Source organism: Manacus candei, unplaced genomic scaffold, assembly GCF_025592945.1.
Source record: "Manacus candei isolate 608988 ecotype Guabito, Panama unplaced genomic scaffold, ASM2559294v1 h1tg000095l, whole genome shotgun sequence".
Lineage (NCBI taxonomy): Eukaryota > Metazoa > Chordata > Aves > Passeriformes > Pipridae > Manacus > Manacus candei.
The window spans coordinates 4,618,340-4,643,851 of NW_026138143.1; the positions used below are offsets into that span (position 1 = coordinate 4,618,340).

General features: G+C 38.3%; 1 protein-coding gene across 6 annotated transcripts; it reads left to right on the forward strand.

Moving 5' to 3' along the window:
• The first annotated feature begins 2,297 nt into the window (after positions 1 to 2,297).
• Positions 2,298 to 25,131, forward strand: HERPUD2 (HERPUD family member 2). Of its 6 annotated transcripts, none has more exons than XM_051768548.1 (9): positions 2,298 to 2,769; positions 8,313 to 8,390; positions 11,448 to 11,561; positions 13,597 to 13,754; positions 19,347 to 19,469; positions 19,777 to 20,100; positions 21,314 to 21,401; positions 21,734 to 21,883; positions 24,680 to 25,130. In XM_051768548.1, exons 1-9 carry the CDS (start codon positions 2,623 to 2,625, stop codon positions 24,692 to 24,694), a joined length of 1,197 nt encoding a protein of 398 aa, XP_051624508.1. In that variant the 5' UTR covers positions 2,298 to 2,622; the 3' UTR covers positions 24,695 to 25,130. The 6 variants fall into 6 exon arrangements, with proteins under 6 accessions (XP_051624508.1, XP_051624509.1, XP_051624511.1 ...); XM_051768546.1 differs by having other exon boundaries at positions 2,300 to 2,769; positions 21,287 to 21,401; positions 24,680 to 25,129; XM_051768549.1 differs by lacking the exon at positions 8,313 to 8,390 and having other exon boundaries at positions 21,287 to 21,401; positions 24,680 to 25,131.
• Positions 25,132 to 25,512: the final 381 nt, after the last annotated feature.

The window sequence follows — 25,512 nt, forward strand, 5'->3', positions numbered from 1 at the left end:
CTAGCTGATCCATTTTGGTGTATCGCATTATGTACAGACATTTGCCTAGTGCTTGGAAATTGTAGTCTATTCTTGGAAATTCCCGGGAATTCCAAGTTACATACTCTGGAAGTGACAGCATGCTCAGAATTTCAAGTGCAAACAATTGTTCTTATACAACATGGGAAGGTCTGGGAAACTGGTATGAGCACATCAAATATTGCAGCTGAAGGTGCTATCAAGTACCAGCCGTCCACTTTTACAATTTGATAAGACATCTCAAGGATAACAGGTGCTGTAGGAACAGAGAGGTCTCATGCTCCATCTCAAACACAAGGCTTGCAAAGGAGTGGTTGTAGAGGAAAGTAATTATAATTCCATAAACATAAAAATTAAGACCTCTGTGTTTTTGCAAATTCTCACATTAGCTGTTGTCTGTATTCAGGTTTTATTTTAAAGGGAGAATTAGGTCTTGGGTGCTAATGATATTCCTGCAGGCTCCTTTTTTATCTTTCCCTTCAGAAGTTTGAGCTCCTTACAGTCCTGCCTTTATTAGCAAAATTCCCCGTGCCTCACTTCAGCTTAATGAAAAATCTGATTCTTTGGCATTAAAGGGACACTATCTACTGGAAAAATCAGACCTGTCTAAAACTCCTGTGCCTTCTGTAGTTACATATAGCATTCGAAGACAGAAGGAAATATAAGGAAAGCACTGTTTGTTTGCTCAAGAAATAATTATTTTTTATAATAATTTTCTTGTTTTTATTAAGTTAATGAGGCCAACTTTTATTGCAGACATCTTTTGTAGAAGTCTCATGCACTGAACTTTTCCCTTATTCATTGTCATTTTATCCATCAACGTTGAAGGTTATCCCTTAAAGTATTTTCTTCCCAGAAACTGAAAAATCATGTAAGATGATTAAATTTTTGCAGTGCTCACCTGGAAATGCAGAAATTTATTTTATGGTTTTAGACAGAACTCTTGAGAACCATTAGCAGTCCATACTGGGACAAGTGTTGTTTAACATCTCCATTAATGACATAGACAAAGGGATCGAGTGCCCCTCAGCAAGTCTGCAGAAGCCACCAAGCTGAGTGGTGTTGGGATGCCATCCAGAGGGACCTGGACAAGCTTGAGAAGTGGGCCTATGGGAATCTCATGAGGTTTAACAAGACCAAGTCGAAGGTGCTGCACCTGGGTTAAGGCAACCCTTGTTATCAACGCAGGCCAGGGAATGAGCAGATCCAGAGCAGCCCTGCCAAGAAGGACTTGGTGGTGCTGGTGGATGAGAAGCTGGACATGAGTCAGAAATGTGTGCTTACAGCCAGAAAGCCAATTTTGTCCTGGGCTGCACTGACAGCAACATGGCCAGCAGGTGCGGGAGTGATTCTGCCCCTCTACTCTGCTCTGATGAGAGCCCACCTGGAGTGCTGCATCCAACTGCATCCTCAGCCCAGGAAGGACCTATGGGAGAGAGTCCAGACCGCCAACATGATTAGAGGGATGGAGCACCTCTCCTATGAGGAAAGGTAAAAGGAACTGGATTTTTTCAGCCTGGAGAAGGCTTCAGGGTGACCTAGTTGTGGCCTTCCAGTACCTGAAGGGAGCTTACAAGACAGATGGCGGACATGTAGTGACAGGACAAGGGGGAATGTCTTTAAACTGAAAGAGGGGAGGTTTAGGTTAGGAATAAGGAAGAAATTCTTCCTTATGAGGGTGGTGAGACACTGGCTCAGGTTGCCCAGAGAAGTTGTGGATGCCCCATCTCTGGCAGCGTTCAAGGACAGGCTGGACGGGGCCCTGTGCAACCTGGTCTAGTGGAAAGCATCACTGCTTTCCAGTGAGGTTGGAGGGAGGCAGGGAGGAGGGAGGCAGGGAGGTTGGAACTAGATGATCCTTAAGGTTCTTTCCAACCCAAACCATCCTGTTATTTTGTGATTCTGTGTGTTTTTATGGCCTCCATTCCGGCCATAAAATAGCTTTTCCTGACCTCACAAGGATATTTGGGGTAAATATAGAGAGGCGTTCCCACGCAGCGGTGACGGACGCAAGACACACAAGCCACAAAGCTTTAATTCCGCTGCTAAGAAGTCTTTAAACTTCCAGTCCTTGAGAACCCGCGAATGAACGTATCTCGCCGCGCAGCCGCCGGACACCCGCACCTTCTACCGGGGGCCTCCCCCTACGGCCGCAAACCGCCGGCAGCCAAGCACACCGCCCGCCGCCATTGCGTCACCCCTCGCCCCCCGCCCGGCCCGCGGGCGCCCCCCCGTGCCGGTCGGAGGCAGCGGCGGAGGGCGGGGGGACGCGGCGGCGGCGGCACTTCCGGCCTCCATTTTACGCGGCTGGCGGCGGCCGGAGGTCGGGGCGGTGTTGTGGGTAGAGGGGTTTGGCTCGGGTGGACGCGTTCCGGGTGCTGCGCTGTTCCCTCGCTCTTCCCTCTGCCGGGGTGGGGGGCGAGGGTGCGGTCCCCTGTGGCGGCGGTTCCCGGGGCGCCGGCACGAGAATGGACTCCCGCGGCTCCCCCGGGAAGTTCGCTCCCGGCCGCTGAACCCGCCCGCAGCCCCCCGAGAGGTTCGAGCGGCTCCGTGTTCCCGGGGAGGAGGAGAGCGGGGCAAGGGCCGCCCTTCTTTCCCCGCAGCATGGACCAGAGCGTCGTGGAGCACCCGGTGACCCTCATCATCAAGGCCCCCAACCAGAAATACACCGATCAGACTATCAGCTGCTTTCTGGAGTGGACTGTGGGCAAGCTGAAGACTCACCTCTCCAAGGTGTACCCCAGCAAGCCGGTGAGTTGTTGGGCAGCCCTTTTCCCTCGCCTTGTCCGTAAAGGTGGGGCTGCGGTAACTTGGTCGCTCAAGACTTCTTTTGGACCCTGCAAAATAAGTAAACAAGAGTCCTGCTGCTGAAGAGTGACCTGCGTGAAGGCAGTGGCTGGCCCTCTGCTTTCAGGGAAGTTGGCAGTATAATAGTGGCTGCTCTTCTATATGGTGTGAGAAGATCGCAGTGTAGCATCCTGAAAGGCAGTATCGCTAAAGATGCTTCCCACTGCTTCTTATAGCTTTTTGGGGAACTGGGATTTAGGTGTCTCAGTTAACTGAATTTAAGACTATTTGTAAATGTAAGAGTGCTACCTAAAGTAATTACAGTATAAGTGATATACCTAAGGTTAACACCATCTAGTGAATTCACTGAGGTGTGGACTAGATGTTTATTAATAATATTACTTGAAACATGCAGCTGAACAACCTCTGGATTTATTTCCTTATCTTTTTCTCTTTGAAAAGCCATTTTTCTTGAGGTTGTGCTGAAAATTCTCTGTTCCTGAGGATAATATGGCTTATTTGTGAATTTTTTAAAATTCTCTATTTGGCAATTAAGAAGAGGCTGTGAAAAAAAACCAACATAGGTAATATTAGATAATACTGTACTTGTTTAGAATGGCAGTCATGCAGAACGGTGTATTTAAAAATTTGTTCCAGTATAAAGTGACTTTGCCTCTACACTGCAGTAGCATGTGGGGCCTAGGCTTTGCTATAGAAAACATCAGAAAAAGGTTTAATTTATATTGGAAATTATTAGTATTCACCTAGTTCAACGGAAGAATTTTTTTTTTTGACGGGGAAAGGTAAAATAGTAGCTTTGGGTCTCAAAGAGGGTTTTTGCTTTTGGAGAAAGAAGAAAAGCAGTCAACAACTTGGGCTGTGTCACTGCTGCATTGAAATGTCTTAAGCAGTTTTGAGAGTTTGTGGATATAGTTATTGCTGTGAGTAATTCTCTACTGAGAAAGCCTGTCTGCTGTGAAAAACAAATATATGACTCCAGCTGATTGTTACCTCTTCCTCCTCCCAAGAATCTCCTCCAGTGACGTTTGTGTTTTAACACTAGTTTTTTAACTCATCCATGATCTTGATAAATTGAGCTCCTGAAAGGAAGGATCCTTAATGAACAAGAAGTTTTCATGTTGCACGTAGGCTTTGAACAGTAGTATAATATTAAATTTTAGTTTCCTGAAACATCTTTCTTCTGTTGAAAATATTTCTCAACATGCCTCTCATTATTAAGTGACTAGTTCAGAATCCCCAAAATTTTTCTATATTTAAAGAATGGTGAGTTTCTGTAGTGAGAATTATCTCAGTAGTTCCAATTTATTTTGGATTTGCTGTACTTGCATTTAAACTAATAACTGAACACAGTATCTTTATTTCATGGAACCTTTCAAGGTAATAGTGTGGGAGAGGAGAAGGGTGTTTAATAGGATGGCTCCTATCTATAGTAAAATCAAGAAGTGTATTTTTGGCTTGATATGCTCTTGATGTTGAGTACTACTGCTTTTTTCAAAATCCTTTAAATCTTTGTGCTTTTAGGAGCTCCCTCACCTCACCCCTTTTTTTTTTATTCCTTTTAAACTAGATCAGTGTCAAAAGCTTGTTGATCAGATTTCTGTGTTCCCTGAATATGATAGGTCCTGGAAATAACTTCTATTACAATGCTATTTTAGGCAGAGTACATCAGAACACACTCTATGCAGGTCTTGCTGTGTTCTTGAAGTTAAGGGTGTAAAACAGAAATCAGTTGCTGTCACTGCTGTATGTTGTGTGTCAAGTTTTCGGTGTGACTTGAACTTCATTCTCGTTATGTGCCTCTGTAAATTAGTCAGTAAACTGATGGTAACTGTAAGTGTTGTAATTAAATTTACAGTTTATTAAGAGTATATCTTCATAAAGTGAGGTGGTTAAAATAGGCAAATCAGAAGTTAGGCCTTGAGGCAGTGTTGTTTGTGATTTTTTTTCTGGATTAATTTGTGTAAATGGCTTGCCTAAATACATAAAAATTTCAAATGTAGTCACATTTAGATTGGTTTAGTTGTTATTAAAGTTGGTATACTTTGCAAAGTAAGTAATTTAATAAGGTAAATAGCTTCAAAATGGTATTAAATTAGTTTGTGAGTCCGTACTAAGATTCACATTTGTTGATACTTTTGCTTCCTGATTGGACCAGTTTTTCACAGGTAGAGCACTGCAGTTATAATGCCCCTGAGTGAAATGTTTATGTAAAATAACGTAAGGTGGTTGTAAAATCAGCCTGTGTGTCTCAGTCTGGCAGATCACTGCACCTTCAGTGCATTAACCGCTGCATCGATTACAGCCGTAAACTAACTTAAAGCTGCTGTTTCTCATTTCCTGTAGTACCTGTCATCTAGCATATACTTTGCCTTCAGTTTCAACCAGATGTGGTTGTTTGGAATTTTGTTTTCGATGGAAGAATGGGAGAGAGGCTGAGTGAACCAAAATAACATGTAGCTGAAGCAGTATGAAGCAGTATAGCTCAAGGATGGCCTGTGTTCCTGAAGGACATTGCTAGCTTAGCTTAGGTTTGGTGGTTGGTGATGTGCTGGGCGTAGCTAATTTGGGCTAAGCATTGGAAAGGAAAAGTGGAATTAAAAAGCACTGACTCCAGAATTCTTAGTTTTAGATACATTTTGGATTTTGAACTGCAAACTGTCTCCCATCTCACTCTAAACTTCAGGTTCTAGGAAAATTTTATCTGATGCCATGTGCTTGCTTCTGCAAATGGGGCCACTCTGATTATGTATTCCGAAGTGTTTTTCCATCACGGTTCAGTGTTTGGGCTAGCAGTGAGCACACTGTTCCTTGAAACAGGAGGTATGGTAGTGAAAACTCTTCTGGCAGAGGATGAGTTGAATACCTTTTCCATTTACTTTGGCGTATATGTGAATGACTGTATTTTCACATTAATCACCTCTTCTTCCATCTTAATTTAAATGTTCCTCACTCCCTCCACATTTCAGAATTCCAGGATGGCTTTCACCCTGAGAATTGCAAGTGATAATCCTGTAGTGCTCACATAGGTATTTAAGTTACATAGAGAGGAGTAAGGCCTCGTCTTCCCCCATTAATGTCTTTGGCTTAATATGATTAACAGTACTGAATATGTGTTTAACCTTTTCTTTTTGTGGTTTTGTAGGGAGCTGAAATGCATTACTGAAGGCTATGTACTCAGCTTTCAGGGGTTGTTTTAATCTAGCAGTTTCTCCTCTGTAAAGTATTCATATTTTAAAAGTTACTCGTATTTGTATTTAGGAAGATACCTCATTAGAAGAGGTTAAAGGGGGGCTCATACATAAGGTACTGAAGAGAAGAATTTGAATTCACCATGTAGAATGCTGTATTATGAGTGGGACAGGCAAAAAACCATTCTGTTGCCTTGTTGGACGATTATTTAAAGATTTAGAGTTTGAGCTGATTTTGTTGTTCTGTTTTGGTTGTTTTAAGCACTTCTCTCTTCTAATTAATCCACAGATAATCTGTCTCAGGACCAAGAAACAAGGATTCTTAGATTTTTCTTCTGACTGCACTGGTCATTCTAAAGCAACAAGTCTATAATTTTTAGGAAATTAAAGTTTTCTTTAATCTTGATGCTGAAAATTCTGTTTTTTGTTCTAAGAAGGTCTTTCCCAAATACAAAAATGCAAGTAAGCTTACATTTTGTTAGCAGCTTGTTCCTGCTTGAAAGGAGCAATCAAAAAAGATATAGCTCAAAAGAAGTTAGTCTGACATGAGAGTTGGGCATTTTTTGTTGGTGTTTTAAATGTAAATAGAAATACTACAGCACTGATGTTGAATTTATTGCAGTTTTTTATCAATTTGCTGCAAATAACTAGTTCCTTTTGTTGTGAAACTTATAAAAATAGTGTCTTACGTCACTAATTAAAAACACAGAAAAATGCAAACTAATATAGAAAATTATTCTTAAATAGAAGTGATAAACTGTTCTGTACAATATATGGCAGGTTATGAACTCACTTTTTAAAGACATATTTAATCATTCATGGCTAGTATGAATTTGGGAAAAAAGTTAAAGCAAATGCTACTCAGATTTACCGAGTAATAATTTTATAATTATTTACTTTAAGTATCTCTTTTTTGTTCTAGTGATATGACCATTTTTATTAGGTAAAAAAACCCAGTTCCACAACCTTCCTATATTCTGCTAAGTTACTGGGAATCTGTAGAGGGCTATTGCAAGAAAAAAAACAACATCAAAACTTCGGTGAAAGCTTTTTCTACTCAGAGAGATCTGGGTCTTAGTTATTTGTGTCTCTGGATTAGCAAGACAGGCGAGTGGGCAGCAGAAGGCTGGGGTAGAAGGAGAGGTGTAAGACGCAGTTTGTGGTGGGGAAATTTTTCAAATATTTCATGCTGATAATGCGTGTCTGTTCCACTGATGTTAGGCTAGATTTCTGCATTTAGCATTTGCTTATGTTGGTGCTGTCTTTCAAGTGATAAATGCTACTTAATTCATTTAAAGTGCAAGCAATAGTTAAACTGAACTGGTCTGATGATTGGATTACCTTTAAAATTCTTTCAAAATTGGTGAATATTTGGGAGCCTTTTTTTTTTTAAAAAAAAAAGGGAACTGTATATTGACATAGTTACGGCATTTTAATGGCCCACTAGTGTGAAGACTATTTACAACTTTTTTTGGCAGCTTGAACAGAATTGAGTGGGATTGAGGTTTTCCTTTGTTTTGTTTAACGAAGTAAGCTGCTTGCTTTGGTGTACTGGCCATCTCACTGTAGATAGTTGCCCTGAATGTTTCCTTTTAAAAATCATTTTGTTATTGAACTGTTCTACAGAATAGAGATGAAGTTCATATCATGTGAGTAGCATATCACTCATAAAAAAAGAAATCTTTGTTTACTGTACTAAGTTATTTTAAACTGTGAAACTGTAAGAATAGCAAAAAATGGTTACCGAAGTTGGAAGGCTACCTTAAAAAAATGCTTTTACTGCTTCATGTTTTTTTAATGCTTTCCTCCTTGTTTTCTCTTATAATGATTTTTTTCTTTGAGGGTGTGAGAATGGGGACCAGGACTAATAACAGAAATTCCTTGTCGAAAAAGATTGAAATTTGTGCTCTTTCATCATTCTACTAACTATTCTGGGGGGTGTTTTTTTTTGTCTTTGCCCCAACCACTTGTCCATATATATTTTCAGAAAGTACCTGGAAACAGGAACAGGGTAAAGAAAAATCGCTAAAAGAAAGGAAATTTTGAATATACTTGAAAGTTTTCTAGATCAGCATATGCCATGAAGTGTTGTTAATTGTTATGACATTCTTTCGGAGTGTTCAATAGCAAAATTCTTTTTCAGAATTAATTTGGACTTGTGAAGCCTCTGAAATGTTTTTAAGCCTCATTTTGGTGGTCGAACATCTAAGGGGTTTTCTCATCTGCAAATGTTATCTGCAGCTGTATACCTTACAGCAGCAAAAAAGCTAAATTCCTTTCTTTGTCCCCATCTCCTAGTCTACAAAGGATCAGAGACTGGTGTATTCTGGCAGACTGCTTCCTGATCATCTGCAGCTGAAAGATGTTCTCAGAAAAGTAAGCTTTATATCAACACCATATGATATTTGATCAAACCCCCTTTTTTTGGAAAATAGAAATTTAGATTTTTGTTGTTTAGCTTCAAATATTCATTGTTGTATCGAGAAATGTAACTGTGTAATGTTGATATGTTCTGGAAAATACATTTTCGAGTATCTCTTTTGCATAGGATTGTGATACTTGTGGATTGAGGCATGCTTCTGATTAGTGGGAGAGCAAGTAGGCTGTGTAAGTCCCAAACAAATGTTGTGTTGTATGTCACAGAAACCATGGAATAGCATGGGTTGGAAGGGACACTTATAGATCATGTCGTTCCAACCTTACTGCCATGGGCAGGAGCACCTTCCACTAGACCAGATTGCTCAGAGCTCCATCCAACCTGGTCTTGACTTCTTTAAACAGTTACCACTGTCACATAAGTGGAATAAAACAACATATTTTGTTGATTTGGGCCATAATTTAATTTCTTGTACAGACTTAAATCCAGAACTTACTTTAAGAATGACACTTGTGTAAGCAAATAAATATGTAATAATATAAATATGTAATAATAACATAAATATAAATATGTAATATATTAAATATGAAACCCCAGAATTCTAAATTCCTGAATGGCTTCTTGGGAAAGCTGTTTGTCCTATTTGTGATTGTCAGCTATTAACCATTCCTGATGATGTTTGAAAATTTGTTGACTCTTTTAATGTCTTTCTTTTTTTATTCTGTTGGTTCCTATTGGAAAAAAAAATAATTCTATTAATCTAATTTTGGATTCTTCAGTCAACATTTAAATCCTAATCCTAAATACACATGATGTCTCATGTAGTAGATCTTGGCATACATGCACTTGGTTGTCAAACTGCTTCAGGTAGTTTGGAATGATGCTACCAAGTAATAGTGACTTCATTGAGTTGGTGAAGTTCTTAATTTTAATACTTAGTGTGGAGGAAAATCTCTGAAGGAGAATGGTGCTTTAGTGAAAGTGGGCAACTGAATTTCAGTATGAAGGATGGAGAAACACATGCAGAGGAATCTTCAGTATTGCTTCTGAAGACTAACACTGCTCTTACTTTATAATCTTTATTCTGAAATAGAATTTATTAAATGAGATTAAACTTCTTACCAAAAAACGGTTTCAATTTTTTATGTATAGGTTTACTGGAAAACTGAAGCTGGACTACTGCCAAGCAGTATATGTCCTGTACCACTTTAAAGTTCAAGGAAATGCTTCTATAACTTATCTCAAATCTTAGTTTTGCTTGTTAAGGACAAAATGAAGTCTCAGTCCTTTAAATTCACTTGGCCTGCTTATAGCAGACTGGTTTTAGGAAACATGATTTCAAACTTTACTTATGTGCTAGAGGAGGAATTTTGTAACTAATATCTTTTTTTCACTATACAGGGGCTATGCTTAACTTTAAAGGCATTTTAGTAGTTGTGTGCCTTGGGTTTAGTTAAAGAAGTTTAGTGAATTTGAAAACACAGTACTCTTGAACAGAAGTTAGCTATGATTTCCTAATATTATCTGAGGATTTACTAAATCTCTCAGTTTAGATTTGTGATACTTGCTCTTTGATACTGACCAGTGTGATTTCACTGATATAAAATACCTTGAGGCTGGAAGTTATGGCACTCCCCGAGCATAGTGATGTCCAACACATTATGTACGAATAGAAGTATATTGCAATAAACTGTCACATTCAATAAAGCTGTACACTGTAAGCTTACCAGTGATATGTCTAGCTTCCCTTGCCTTTCCCAAGGCATAAATTCATATCTAGGTAGAAGGTGACTAGTTAGGTTAAAGGCTTTTGACGTGGTCAGAGTGCTGATCACCCGTACCAGTGCTTTCTGATCCTTGCTTACTATCATGGACTGGTAAGAAATTACACTTAATGTAGTAGTGAGGCTGTACTTGGGGTTAGGAACCAGTACATGTGGAGGAGTTTAAATGACTGTGACTGCATCAGCTATGCCAGCAGTAACACACAGTCATGTATAAAAGCACTTTTTTAGTTTTCTTTATTTCTAGAGATTAAAACTTAAAAAGTGGGTAAATGGTGTTTTAACATTTTTTTTATGGTTTTAAAAACCTTCTCCAAACACAGCATTTCTAAATGTCATCTTATGAAAAACAGCAGCTTGCCTGCACCATGCTGATTTCAGAAGAGGACAGAGAGGTATTTTGTTGCTTTTCTTGTTTAAAATTTGGTTACTGAGAAAGCTGCAGTGTGCAATCTAAATACTCAGTCAGAGCTGTTCTGTTGCTATGGCCATATAAGGGGGTGTTTTAATTTGGTACAGTGAAATAGCTTCAGATGGAAGTTGTTATGGCATCCATGTTGAGGGGTGAGCATTTTCATGCAGAATTGGCATGGGCATGCTGACACGGCTTCAAGTGGTGCCACTCATTTGCTTCCTCACTTTCAAATGTTTAGGAATACTCTAACCCTGTGTAGCACGTTTGAGTAGCATTCCCTGAGTGTGGAATATCTACAGGGGCTTTCATTTGGGTGTCTTCAGGTTAGGCTTGAGCCAAGCTTAGGAGTGAGGTGAAGGCAGTGGCTGGTACGTTTTTCTTATCTTGGTTTGCTTGTGGAACTCCAGCGCCTACATTTTTCATGTACCCTTATGTTGTTATTGAATAACACTCTTCATTAGATCTCAGAGCAAATGTAAGTGTTCTTAACTTTGGGGAAACTGAGCCCTGTAAAAGGTTTGAAATTTTTCCAAAATACAAGTTAAAGCTTGTGATATACTTCCTCATGTGTCTCCCAGGGTTCTTCCATTGGTTCTGCTATACTGCAGTTCTAGGGAGAACTGGGGTGTTAAAATGTTCTATATGTTGTTGTGGACAGCTGCCAAGAAGACATTAGCTGTGAAACAGTAGGATTCTGTTGTGCTAGGCTGAAGTGTTGCTCTATGGTCTCTCTGTTTTGTATAATGTTTCTCTAGTGTTTGCAAATGCAACTTTGAAAGTGGATTTTTAAGGACAGTTTTTGCTTGTAAGTTTCTCAAATATTGTTGCTTTAGCTTTTCAATTTCTTTAATTTTTAGCAAGATGAGTATCATATGGTTCATCTGGTATGTACTTCCCGGACACCCCCAAGTTCTCCAAAACCCAGCACCAGTAGAGAAGGTCACGGAGCTTCAACCTCCAGCAGTAGCTCAGTGAGTTTTTTGTCATGCACAGGACATGTCTTCTGTGCTAAGGAAACTTTCCATTAATTTCTCTTGTAACTTTTTATATTTGACTATAAAATACTGTGTTGAAAGTAGAGCATGCCATATGAATTTGTACAATTAGACTTGATTATTTAAGGGCATAATTTTATTTAAACAGATATGACCCTTTCTTCACATAGTAATACAATTATGTTTATTAGATGATAAAGCACTACTTTTTCTAAGCTGTTCTTTCATTTTAACACTATATTAAAAAGTACATTTTCCTTTCTCTCTGTATCCCTGTCTTTGGCAGAAATTGTGCTGTGTATTCAGAATTTTAGAAAAACTTAAGTTCAGATTTATTTTGTGAAAATTTGTACCACTGAAGAGAGACCAGTGGTACAACCCTTGTTGTGAGATACAGGTGAAACTTGGCCAGGGTTTATTGACAGGAAATGGTCAGTAATTATGCTTGAGCTTTGAGGTAGTCATAGTATCTGTAAGACAGTGAGAAGTAGAAAATGTTCTTAACACTTTTGTTAGTTAAGCTGTTAACAGAACACGTTTTTTGACTGTGATTTGAGCCTTGCCCTCTTCACACCCTCCAAAAATGATGATGATCTTTGTTTGTACTGTGTTTTAAGTGCAGTTAAGGTTTCTGTTGTTGACTTGGTAGTCATTACTGTAATTCTTGAGTTTTTCCAGAGTCGGCAGTAGCACTAAGCAACCCTTAAAGGTTAGTCAGAAAGGGACGTGTACAATACCATTGCAGGTACTTTTCATCAGAGGTGTGTTGATTGTCAGCAAACCGAAAATACCCTTTAGTAATAAGCTGTCTGTCTTCATTCTGCTATTGATAGGGTACTGTATCAGACTACTGTGTGACAGTCAGAAACACAAGCAGTTTAAGCAATGGTAGAGAGGGGACAGTGGTTATAACATGTTTTCAAAGGCTGTATTTATATCTGTTTGCAAGCAGGACACGGGGCCTCCTTTGTGATTGTTTCATTGCTATGCAGATCAGTTGGAAATGTTATATTTGAATGACTGTATTAATGCCTGCTAAAAGCAGGCAAGTATGCACAGTGTTAGGTTCATAATACTTTGAAGGAAACAGCCTAAATCCAAAGCTTGAATGGCTCTTGTCCTTTCCTTTGTTTTTCATTTTTACTCCCCCTCCCACTGTCTAGTGGTAAACTTTTCTTGTTTTCCTTTGTAGGGCAAATGTGATATGGATGTCTTAAGTAATTGCACCTCCTCACTTCCTGAGTTGTCAAAGTTGAAGAAGATTTTCTACTGAGTAAACATTGCAGTAATTCTTAGCAACAGGATTTGAGGCTTATTAAAAGTGAAATAATGCATCTCAGTGGCCAAATTGTAGTCTTGTTATGGTGACAAACAATTTAGGAACCAGCTGTTGTTCTACTTCCAGAGTTAAGTATTGATTCTTGGAAAGTATTGAAGATCTGACACACTAGTTTTAGGTGTGTTTTGGGAGCCTCAGTATTTCCTAGCTGCTTCCCTATTAGCATTGGCAGCCCTGTTGCAGCAGAGAGCACAGCAGTTTGGATTGGGCAGCTGGCACAGTGAAGAGGATGAAGAGTAGAAGGGGTAACTGAAGACAAGGATAGAGGAATGGTATTTAAGTCACTGCTGTCACTGTTGTCTCTCAATATAAAGTCATATCCTGAGGTTGTAGTTACTGCTGTTAATGGTAGGAACTAGAATTTTTGTTGCTGCTAAATATTCTTTCAGTTAAGTTTTAGTTTGCCTCAGCTTTTTGAAACTGTGATTCCCAGCAACTTGTGGTTTTCTCTGTAACCTATCAGGTGTTGAGCCTTTCTGAAAGCTTTTTTTTTTTTAATATGTGCCCTAAGGCTTGTCAGAACTGATAAACTACCAGATGACTTGCTGGTGCTTATATTCTCAATAAAACTTGCAACAAAACATGAAAGCAAATAGCTTTTTAAGACACAGTAGTAAATCTTGGTAACTGTGGCGAAAAGATCCACAACCGCAATTTTATTTTATTTTCAAGAATTTAGACTGTTCTGGATCAACTGCTGCCTCACCCACAAACCAAGAAGCTTCATCTACATCTTTGAACACTAGTGCAGATGGAGTGAGGCATCGTAATCTTCCACAAGCACAAAGCAATCCCACACCGAGCCACCAGTTCCCTTATTTAATGCAAGGGTAAGTGAGACTGGAGCAATCCGCAGCTCTTTGATACTCTTTAAAGTACTTCAAATGTTCAGTTGCAGTTGGGTTTCTTTCAGTCTGCAGAATGATTTGGCTGTTTCACCTTGAAGCATAAGTCACATTAGAAACATTTTTTTCATATGAAAATAAGTGGTTTTAGCCAGGAGTCAGTCAAAGAAGTGTCCTTGGTGCTCCCTTTCAGGCTGCTTTTTTATTTTTTCTTCATGCCCTCAACTTTGCATGGACAGAAGTGCAGCTTTAATATATCTAGTGGATGTAGTTAGTAATGTAACTGATAAAATTATTGCTTCTGGTTGTTTTTTTTTTTTTGTCCTTTATTCTAATAGTCAACACTGAATTCTTACCGGAATATGATGGTTCTTAGTTTTTGACACGTAAGAGATGTAATTCTTCACTTTTTCATATCGGATTCAACTGTAGAAATGATCTGCAGGTGTTTTGAGTACATGTTAAGTGCTTGTGTATCTACAACGGCATGTTTAAGTATTTTCATGCATACCAATGAAATATAATCGGTGTACATTTGTAGATCAGATCTATTATTACATAACTACCAAAATTGTCGTTTGTTTTGCACTTAAAAAGCAACTTTACTAATTTTAACCTATATGGCCTTTGCAGCTGCTTAAACATACTGTTGTTATTTTCTTTCAAGGGGAAAACAGGAGGATAGTGCATTCTGAGATGATAACTGTCATTTCCTCAGGGAGCACTTGCTCAAGTTTTATTTCTGACAGGGTGTTCTCTCAGTACTGTAATAGATTCTAGAAACTTATTTGAATGTTGAAACAAAAAACCACCAACCTATGAACCTGCTCACAGTAACAAGTGTTTCTGTTGCTGGAAAGAAAACAGATATCAAGAACTGTTCAAAGTTTACTTAGTTTCAGTCCAATTTACAAGATCTAATTAGAGTTAACTTGGACTTTACTACCCTTGATAGTTTTCATCCTGCATTCCTTCAAGTTTTTTTTATTTTCTTATCTGAAATGTCCTTTCTGCTGAGAAAAAAATAGTATTTGCAGTGGGTGGAGCACTTATGTTATGCTGACCATGTACATCTTCGCAGAAGTGGTCATACCTGGCTTAATGTCTAACCTAGGTGAGACCAGAGGTTGGCTGTCAAGGCTGCTGTTTGGTGTAATGTATATTAATTCTGGAAGCAATTTATTATGTGTTGTGTAAATAACTAATCTGTAAAAAAGTTTTTAATGTTTTTCTGATTAGCTTTTCACATAGATGTACTTGAGTTTTTGTCATCCATGGTTATCTGAATAGGCTGTGAACTTCAAAAAGGCAACAGAACCATTGTTAAGTCTTTGGGCTGAAATAATTCAATTAAAATACAGTGGGATGTGTCAGTTTGGAAGACATTGCTGCCTTTGAAAGAAAGAGTAATTTAAAAGTCAATTAAAAATGACTTGCTATGTCTGGCATGTAATGTGAGTTGAGAGGGGTGGATCTGTAGACGGAAAGAGATGCTGAGAACCTGACATCAACTGCACGTATTTCAGGGGTTTCGGTCTTATTTGGACTGTCTCTAGCTTGGTTACCTGGAATAGAGTCCTGTTTGAGGCTGAGGTGCATTCGTAGTGCACTTAAGTCACATATTTTGTTGTTTTTTGTAATCCACAAGGAATCCAGATGGTGATGCAAGAGCATTCTGTGGTGCAAACAGAATTGTAGTAAGAGGAAGTGATTTAAGGTTTTTAGGAGTGCATTCCAAGTCTTAACAGAAATGCCAAAATAAATGAACCTTAAATAGTCTTAGGCTTTTTTTTTTTAAGAATTTTAATGGAATGCTATCAGAACTTAAAGTAGATATTTGTGGACTGCTGGGCACCAACTCTGCTCAACTCCAAATAATCTATGCCCAGTGCCTGCTGTAGTCTGCTTTCTTCTTGAAAAACCTTTTTTTTTTTAATGCTTCAGTAATCTTCTTAGATGCATCTGGTTTTGCTTTAGGGCATTGCTGCTTGTATTCCAGCAGTAAGAAATGCCCTCTTCTTTTAGCTGCTCTCTTTAACATCATTTAGGGCAATGAAATCTAGCTTTAATGTAATTTATACACAGATTGAGACTTGTTAAGAACAACAAAGATTCATAGCTGAAACTGGCATTGCTTTGTGTATTTTCATGACCAAACACTTCAGTTCTAGCTGCATGATGAACTATAGGCACTAGTGATGGGGAAAGGTCTCCGGGTGTTTGAAAATACATGTGATGGTCATTTTTTTTGAACATTTTGCAATGCTTCCATTAGTAAACTGATTTTTAAAAATAAGTAACTTGAATGTTAAGTGATTAAATAATGGTTTTGATGGTTTTTCAGTTCCTGGCACAAAACCTCAGTAAGTTGAATAACCTTTGGGAAAATAGCATTTAATTCAGATTGTTTAAATATTACAGAGGAAACAATTTAAAACTTTCTTTTGCTTTTGAGCTTTTGCAAATGCTGTTTTCTAAGAATCTAAACTTGCAGTGGGATGGGGCAAGTAGTTTATGTATCTGCCAAGTTAGTCTTCAGCTGAGGAGAGCAAGCACAGCATTGTCTGCTCTTGTTGATCAGGGCCCCTGCCGTGCTGTGCAGGTACAAACAGAACAGATGGCTCTGAGAGTACTTGGAGAGTACTTGGAAGCAGTAAACAGACAAGAAACATCAAGGCAGGGAGACTGTTTGTCAAGTGTGGGTGGCCCCTCCAGTGAAATGTTTTCATAGTGTACACAGTCGTGTTTGAAAGCAGATAACAAAATTACATACTGACAACATGCAGTATGTTGTAGCACATAAATACCTTGCTGTGTCAGTCACCTTTGCTCGCTGTATTTCTTTCTGAGTAGCAAATAACGTAGAGGAGGATATTGAAATAGTACTTTAAGTTGATATCCCAAGCTCATATGAGATGTCTGTGGGTCAAGGTTAAACAAACCCAGTTATTGTCAGTCATGCAGCTTTTGAATCTGAATAAAAAGTCTTTATTTTCCACTAGTGGTAAGCAGTATATTCATGATGATCGTAGCTAATTAGTCTGACCTTACAGTCAAATTCAGTGCTGGTTAGCTCATTTTGGGTGTTTTCCGTAGACCAAAAGAAATAATTCTGAGCTTTCTAGCCATCCTAAGGAGCATGTGTCTTTTCAGAATATTCCAAAGCCATCTCTACCATTTGAACTGTTTTCTGACTTATCTGTTTTTCTGTTGCCTGCTCTGCTTTGTTGTCCAGTCTTTGAATGCCTGTACAGATCCTACAGATCTTCTTTGCTCTTGTGCTGTTGCTACCACTCTTCTGAAATATTCTGCTTCGTACCTTTTTCTCCTTTGGGAAAAAGATAAGGAAAAAGTACATGCCACCTTCCTTTTTCTTTAAACAGCAAGCTGGCTTGCTTTGCTGAGAAGAGCTTCTTCCTTTGGGGAGGTTCTTCTCACTGAAATATGTTACACAGTTTGGAATTGTTTCTGAATTTCATAAGCTAACTTAATACCCTGGCAACTGTAATAGCTGTATAATTGAGAACATCTGCTTAATTTTGATTTTTGATGAGCAAACAAAATAGTGCTGTGCTAGTTGTCGTTCTAAGCCTGAAGCCTGTTGTAAGCCAGTGTACTTTTGCTTATTAAAGGAGCCCGATCTTGGAAAACTTAAGTCTTGCTTTTCAAATAGACACATCTCCTAGAAAAGCTATTGGAAAAAAAAGGAAATTCAATAGCCCACCAAAATATTTGAATGTGAAAGAAAAGAACATGACATAACTCAACTTTTGTGGTTTCTCATGTTTTGAGTGGTTACTTCATCTACTATTAAACTTTAAGACATCAAGAAAGCAACTTTTGAAAGAGTTTGGAAGAAAGGAGAGACTCAAATCCGGTAATATTTCTAAAAGATGTATCTTTGAGGATGAGCTATTAGCCTGAGGCAGCTCAACTTTTGTTGAACTCAACATAGCAGTTACAAAGAAGAACCCTAAAGTCTTTATCTGATGAGGAAAGGAACTGGGTGAATTCCTTCAGAATTCACTCATGCAAGTTGGGTAGCACTCCTTACTGGTGACTGAGCTGACAGTGATACTGATATTCTACCTGCTTGAAATTGAGACACTGCTCAGTGGTTTGTCTCAGCATAGTACTTAATGACCCCCATGCAGAATATTTGAATTGTTTTCTCAATTCGAGAGTCAAATGTTGTATGAATTTTGGAGGAATCTTATTTCTCAAAGTGATTGCCAGTTCTGGGAATAGAAAAACACATTCCTAAAGCTTGCAGCTGTAAATCATGATTAATGTTTTTCAGTAGCAGCTTGACAACTTTGCTGCTTCAACATGTTAATTATGCATAAATAAATAGCATCAGCAGGGCTGCCAGTTCACCCTTTCAATTTTTTAAACAAACCTTGAGTATTGCCTCTGATTATCTCAGTTTGTATTTGGTATCAGGAAAGTAATTTTGCTTGTTCCCTCCCCCATTGTCAGAACAGGTTATAACTAAATACAAACATAATAGTTTTAGCAGAGGTCATGGAGTTGCATGGCAGGCTCTTGTCCAGAATTACAGTGAAATGCTTGTTCATGCATAACATGGAAAAAAAAGATTTTAATGTCTTCCCCCATCTTTCTTTCTGGGCATGTCGTATATATCTGAATGCCTGGTAGACTAATGAATTCTCTTGGTGATATTTTTGCAGGGAATGCCTTACTTAGGGAACAGGTGTAGTCTGCAGTACAATTACAGCAGTCTCAGCTTTTGCTTCCTGCAGTCTGAATAAACTTTTCTTCATGCTTTATACTCTCATGCTGTCCTGAAAGATGTCCTGGTTTACTACAGTTCACTACATCAAAATCTTTTGGGAAAGAGTTGGAAATCTTGCCAAAACATGCTATGTGCTCTAGGAGGTAAGAGAGGCTTAAGAAGTCTAAAAGCAGACAAAACCAAACCTAAAACCTGCATACAGGAATTTTACCTCTTTTGCATGTGAACCAGAGCTAAATGCCCATAGGGAGGAGAATCACTTAATGCTCCAAGTATTCAAGGTGGGGGGAATATAAATCCTTTACAGTGCTCTTAGTGGCAGTCTTCAGAGCTGTATCTGTTTGTTGTCTTTGCTGGTATTCATTTATTCACATCTTTGATCACAGTAATATTTCAGGTATTGCTTCTAAAAGAAAGCTGTAGAAGATAGTAAGTTTTCCCTTTAGAGCTCCTGTAGCACCTTTAAGGATGACCCCTGAACTTAAAAGGAATTGTAGGGAAGAATTTCTGCAGTTAACACAGTTCTTGAAAAATTTTCAACATTGTTTTGTCCCAGGGATGCAGCTAGTGACAGACTAAGTACAATAACATAAGTACTCTTTCTGTAGAAATAACTTTGCTTATTAATTTCTTTTATGAAAATATAGTGCTTTTTTGGGATGGTTTAGATGATCTCACTACATGTTGTTTGGGTGTTATTTCAGTGCATTATTTTAGGGGGAAAAATGAGAGGAAAAATGCTACTTTGTTTTTTTAATAGTAGTACATTTTATAGCTGTAGCAATTTAGAGCTGAATATTTTTCTTTAAATCCTTCTCTAGCAATATAGGCAACCAGTTTCCAGGCCAAGGTGTTCCTGCTGGATTTTCTTTGTATCCTTCCTTCAGTCCCTTACAGATGATATGGTGGCAACAGATGTATGTACGTCAGTACTACATGCAATAGTAAGTCTGTATTATCTTAGTACTGAGTTACACTAATGAAAAAAAATGTATTAAATGTCGTGTGCAGGATCAAAATGTCTGTTTGTTTTGTCTGGGTCTGTTGTTTTACACTTAGTTTTGTCCAGCAAATTATGAAATCCAGCCTTAGATTGGAATTAATGTATTAGTAAGTAAAGATCTAAGGGAGAATGCAGTTTGACACGTATTACATGTGAAACTTTGTTTTTACAAGTGTAGAAAAGAAGAATAGGCTTAGTAATTACAGTGCATGTTTTTTGACAAACCAGTTTTATGTTTAAAATTTTAGCCAAGCTGCTGTTTCAGCCCAAGTGACTTCCAGCACGGAGCCAGCAAGATCTGCAGTTGCCCAGGCTGTCAATTCCGAACGTGCTCCTGCAAATGAGCCCCCAGCAGTGCCAAATGTAGCCGTTCAGGAGAACAGGCCTGTAAACCCAAATGTTCAGATGAATGCACAGGGTGGCCCAGTAGTGAATGAAGAGGACTTCAATCGGGACTGGCTGGACTGGATGTACACGTTCTCTAGAGCAGCAATTCTTCTGAGCATTGTATACTTCTATTCTTCTTTCAGTCGATTTGTCATGGTAATGGGAGCCATGCTGCTGGTTTATTTGTGAGTACCACAGTTGAGTATAGCTGCAGATCTGAGATGTGGAGTACAGTGCTAAGGTATAATCCATTTAAAATTAAAAATTACCCACGTGCAAAAGTTTAGACACTGCTCCTTTGCGATAGGGTGTGTCTGTTAAAAAAAGAAATTCAAACAAGTAGACAAACTGATACAAAGAAAGAAAGAAGTAATTCTCAAAACACTTTTACAGTGAGTTGGATGCCACTTATACCTGAAACACAATGCTCTTAAATGTTGGTGACATTAATAGGTCAGTATTGTAGAATTTTGGGATGAAAATTTAGAAAGGCTGAGAGTAGGAAAGTTCATCGACATAAAGCATATACTTGCGTAAACTTCTTGGATATGAAATGGCAGAGCTAAGCTCATGTAAATTTCAAAAATAACTTATGTGATCTGTGCAGTAAATTTTGTTAGGCAGAGTTAAAGTAGTGATACTGTAATGGTGGGTACTAGATCTGGTAGAATTGCAGGGACTTAAAAAATTTTTGCAACATGTCATAAAGACCTAAGTGCACACTCTGTTTCATTAACAAATATTAGTACTGTTGTCATCGCTTCCTTTTGCATATGAAAGTACCTTAGTGATGTAAGTAGAAGTGGAAATCAACAGTAATTCTTGATATTTTGGACTGATGTCAGTCACTGAGAGTTTCCTTACATTGTAGTCTCAATCCTCACAAGGGCTGTTCTGTTTTTCTTACGGATAGGATAGTTAAAATCAGAATGTAGACACTTGAAAATATGGTAAAGGCTTATTTAATTTACAGTGGCAATGTGGTTCAAGCCTTAGCTGAAGTTTAAATTCTTTTTTCCACAGAAAATCAAATTTAAACTATGAAAAATTAAGGCCACCTTTGAAAATTTATATAACTTAAGTACTTAAAAATGGAGAGGATACCCAAAAAAAGTATTCTGCATATTTAGTCACCTAATCATGATACATTACTCCTCTTCTGGAACTGAGGGATGTGAACCCTAAGACCCTTTTTAACTCAGACATTGAAGAATAGCCATTCAATGTAAAAGTAAGAATTACAGAAAAATAGATGTAACTTCATTCGTTCAAGAGTACTTAAAGAATTTACTGAAGTAGTTAGCTGTAGCAGAAAAATCTTTTTGTTCCTTTCAAAAGAGAGGTTTTCAACTGTTCCACTTTCTTACATAGACACCAAGCTGGATGGTTTCCCTTTAGGCAAGAGGGAGGCCAACAACAGGCAGCCAATAATGCAGAAGTGAACCGTGATGGGCAACATGCAAATAATCCTGATCTCGAAGAGATGGTGAGTAAGGGCAGACGTGTCTTTTGAGACTCCTCTATATTATATTGTAAAGTATATAACGCCTGGACAGAAAGTCAACTTTTATGAAATGGAGTTGATTAATCAGAAAGGTTTCAGCATTGTCCTCAGGTTGTGCCTGCTGCCTAAATTCTGTATTTTTCAATTCTGGCAATTCCTGATTGTCTCTACTTCAGTCACAAACTTTCTTCCTGCTAGTTACTTCAGGAGGTTGTTCTGAGAGAAGTCACTTAATGTAGAAAGATACTGCTGGTTACCTTGTGTGACAATTCTGGAAAGAAGCAGTTGAATTGCTTCAATTTCTGTTTTTAAAGGAGCGACTTATGGATGATGGGATTGATGAAGACAGTGGAGAAGATGCAAGTGAAGATGGCAATACAGAACAGCAGCCTGGATTCATGGCTTCTGCTTGGTCCTTTATCACAACCTTCTTCACATCACTCATCCCTGAAGGGCCTCCACAGGTTGGCAATTAAAGTGGAAAAGGAACTGTGTCAGGCAGCCTCAGTAGCCATACGTAGAAGTGGAGCAGATTCTAGAGAGTGTTCTAAATACAGTGCAATTTCTGAAAATTTATAATGTTATCTTTTTGATCATGGTGTACAAAAATGTGTATTTTTTTTTCTTTTGGCTTTCTCATGCATTGAATATTTTAAGCACAAGTGGACTACTAAATGCTTTCTTTATGATTCTTCTTTTTCTGAAGAATAAAATGTAAAGATATTGGTCTTCCATGTTTTACTTTAATTTCAAATATGTGTTATACTGAGGCAAAGAGCTTGTACTTAATCTGCACCATTACCTCTTTAAAGAGCTGTTAAAAATACGAATGTTGACAGACCTTTCTAAGTGCTGTCTGTTTATCTGAATAATGTATCTTGTGTTAGTTTGATGCAGGGTGTGAATTCTTACATGGGATTTGAAACTTACATCATTCCTGAGAGAATGCTGTAAACACAAGGGTTGATTTGTTAATGGCATGTTGTCTTCATGCCACAAACTACTAAACCACTTCATTTAAAAACTAAAAGCTTTTTCTTGAGACTGTACTGAAGTTTGTTAAAGCTGGAGGTGTTTGACAGCTCTTCAAAGACAATTGACAGTGATGGGATAAACCTTAAATGTCTGATGCATACAGTACTTTTTAAGGACAATATAGCTGCTCTGGGGTAAAACGTGTACATTTAGGTTTTTTAATAAAAACTGTTATGGTAACTCTTTTGGATGTTTATATGCATATTTGAATGCAAACGGCTAAGAAGTGCATCATTAAGGATGAGGATATGGTGAATTTGAGAGTGGAATAAAGTTATCATGGTGGCATTACCAACACTGACTAAAGTGATGTGTTTTTAGCACTGTCCACACAGTTACGGGTATGATCTCAACAGCAGACTATCTGTTGTTAAACTTAATTAACCTAATTAAAACTGAGAAAAGGCAAATGGTACATGAGATATCACAATGTGATGTCAGGTTTTCGGTTGCTTTCTTTAGACTTTAATTGTAGTCAAAAAGGTACATTTGATTTTGTTCCTAACTCTGAAGTTATCATGTACTATCTAACTTAAAAATGGCTGCAAAGATTCTGTTATACTACAACTAAAGGAAAGTCAATCCAACTTTCCAATTTCGGGGCAAAGTTCTTGAATAGGTCTGAACAAGTGAGAAATAGGGATTTGTATTATGCTTAAGTCAAACTACTGAAACTATGCAGCAAAGTTTTAAACCCAAAGAAAACATTTTAAGTGTTTAGATTCTGAAACATCTGTCAGGATTTCTAGGCCTTACCGAAAGCTGACTCAATTGGAAAAAAAGAAATTTGAACAATGGTTTTAAACTGTTTAAGTTAAATAGAATGATTTTTGAGTAAAAAAATATTTCTTACTTAGAAGTCTGTGAGAGGAGGAGAAATATAAATGTAAGTTTTATAGGCATCAGTTATTTTATTTGCTGTATAGGCAGCAACTATGAATTAGTCATGTTTAATTATGATGACTTCCTCCTATTTTTGCTATGGAAAGCTAGTCTCAGTTTACATTCTTTGTACATAAACATAAAATGTGTAGACCTTGTCCATGAAATGTTACCTTTTTAGTTTGTCGGGTGGGTCTAACTGGACTAGTATTTAAGGCCTGTTAAAAAAACTTAGATTTTTAAAGGAATGTCACAGGTGGCAGTCTTGGATGTCATAAGACGTATTTCTGGAATGCTTGGGAAGAAGTTTTGTCTGTTTGACCTGTGTGTTCTCCTTCCCGCTTTTACCGAAAGTACATTTTTCTTTTTGTCTTGGTATCTGTAACCTGAGCAGTTATGACCTACCAATATCTAGTTATTGACAGCCATTTGTTGCTTCTTATTGTCATTTTTTAGGTTTCTATTTGTTTTCCATGCTCTAGGAAGCAATTGGTGGAAGCTATCTGTTGTTAACAGACTAGATTAAGAAAGCTGCTCTTATGCTGTTAGCCCTGGTTTGGTTAAAAAGTGTGGAATTGTTCCTATTCTGACAAGGATAAATGTGTTGACAGGTTTCACGAGGTTGAAATAGTGAAATGGGAGGTCCTGGCAGTTGGTTAGGTATTGAGGGAGATGTTCCAAGAGTTTTAACTGGAACACAGAGCTGAAGCAATGGATTGAAGAGGCCAGACTTCCAGGAGAACATCTTAAGGTCCTTGAACCTCCCAGCTTCCGCAGTTTACCAAGATATGAGCAAGGGAAAGCAGGAATATGGTTACTGAGGGAAATCAGTGAGAAGTAACAATGAGATATGAAGCGTTACCAAAGAATTGAAGGCAGAGGAAAACTACTGGCAGGAGCAAAAATAAGAGAAGGTGTGATGATGAATAAATACAAAGCAAGCATTGAAAAGCAGATTGAGGTAAGAGAGGTGCACTTTTCAGAAGAGGAAAGAACTTGATGAAAATGAGTCAGATCAAGTCTTTGTATGTGTTTCTGAGCAATTTGCATATAGAGTTGACAGGAGAGAAATTAAAACCCTAGGAAAACAGTTGCTTTTTTCTTAGTGTATCCTTGTAGAAACTGTTCCATAGCATAAAACACAATTATGTAGTACATGGTTCTAGGCAAAGCTACATTCTGAACTGTAGCAAATCTGTATCATGAACAAAAGGCGTGAGGATGAAGGCATTGTAGGATGTGCCCCAATATTGACATTCTGTCATGTATCTGTACATCACCCACTTCTACAACTTTGAATACAGAAAAAGTGATTAAAATTAATTCTTTCCCTTACCTTGCAGGAAGACGTGATATGACAGATAACCTACATTTAGAGGAGTCCATGTATCTAATAGCAAGACTATGATGACATGTGCAGTGGCTTCATGATGTGTTAATAAAAAGACACGCCAGAAACAGACACGAAAGTGAAGCATATTCCATCCATAATACTTCTTGCTGCAAAGAGAGAGATGAGATCAGCAATGCTGATGGAGCAGGTGTATGAAAAGAGCAAGACACAGCAGCTCTTTTGCATTATTTCTTAATATTGTGCTTTGAAAAATACTTTGCAGCCAGTGTGTATTTACACATACACCTCCCTTGACTTCTCAGCTGCAGTTTACATCAAGTTTAGCAATGCCACTGTTGGCTTAACAGGTTGTCGTGGTTTAACCCTGGCTGACAACCATGTACCATGCAGCTGCTTGTTGACTTCCCCCTTTCTTCCTTCCCTCATGTAATAGAGAGGAGAATCAGGAAAAAACTCCTAAAACTGATGGACTGAGATAAGAACAGTCTAGTAATTGAAATAAGTGAAATATAATGATGATACTAATAATTGTAGTGAAAAGGGGAGAGAAAAAACCCAAGAAAAACAAGTGCTGCACAATGCAGTTGCTCAGGGATGCCCTATCTCTCCCTGAGCTGCAATTGGTACAATTCTGGATAACTCTCACACTTTATGTACTGGGTGTGTGACATTCTATGCTATGGAATATCCCTTTGGCCACTTTGGTTTAGCTGTCCTGGCCATGCTATGTCCCAGCCTCTTGTGCACCTGCTCAGTGACAACTCATGGGCAACTGAGGAGACCTTGATTTGCAATTGCACTGCAAGACATCAGTGTTGTTCT

Coding starts and splice junctions, on each gene's coding strand:
- HERPUD2 (XM_051768546.1), top strand. CDS start 2,623: ATGGACCAGAGCGTCGTGGAGCACCCGGTGACCCTCATCATCAAGGCC. Junction 20,101..21,286: donor GCCATGCTGCTGGTTTATTT/GTGAGTACCACA, acceptor TTTCTTACATAG/ACACCAAGCTGGATGGTTTC. Junction 21,402..21,733: donor ATCCTGATCTCGAAGAGATG/GTGAGTAAGGGC, acceptor CTGTTTTTAAAG/GAGCGACTTATGGATGATGG.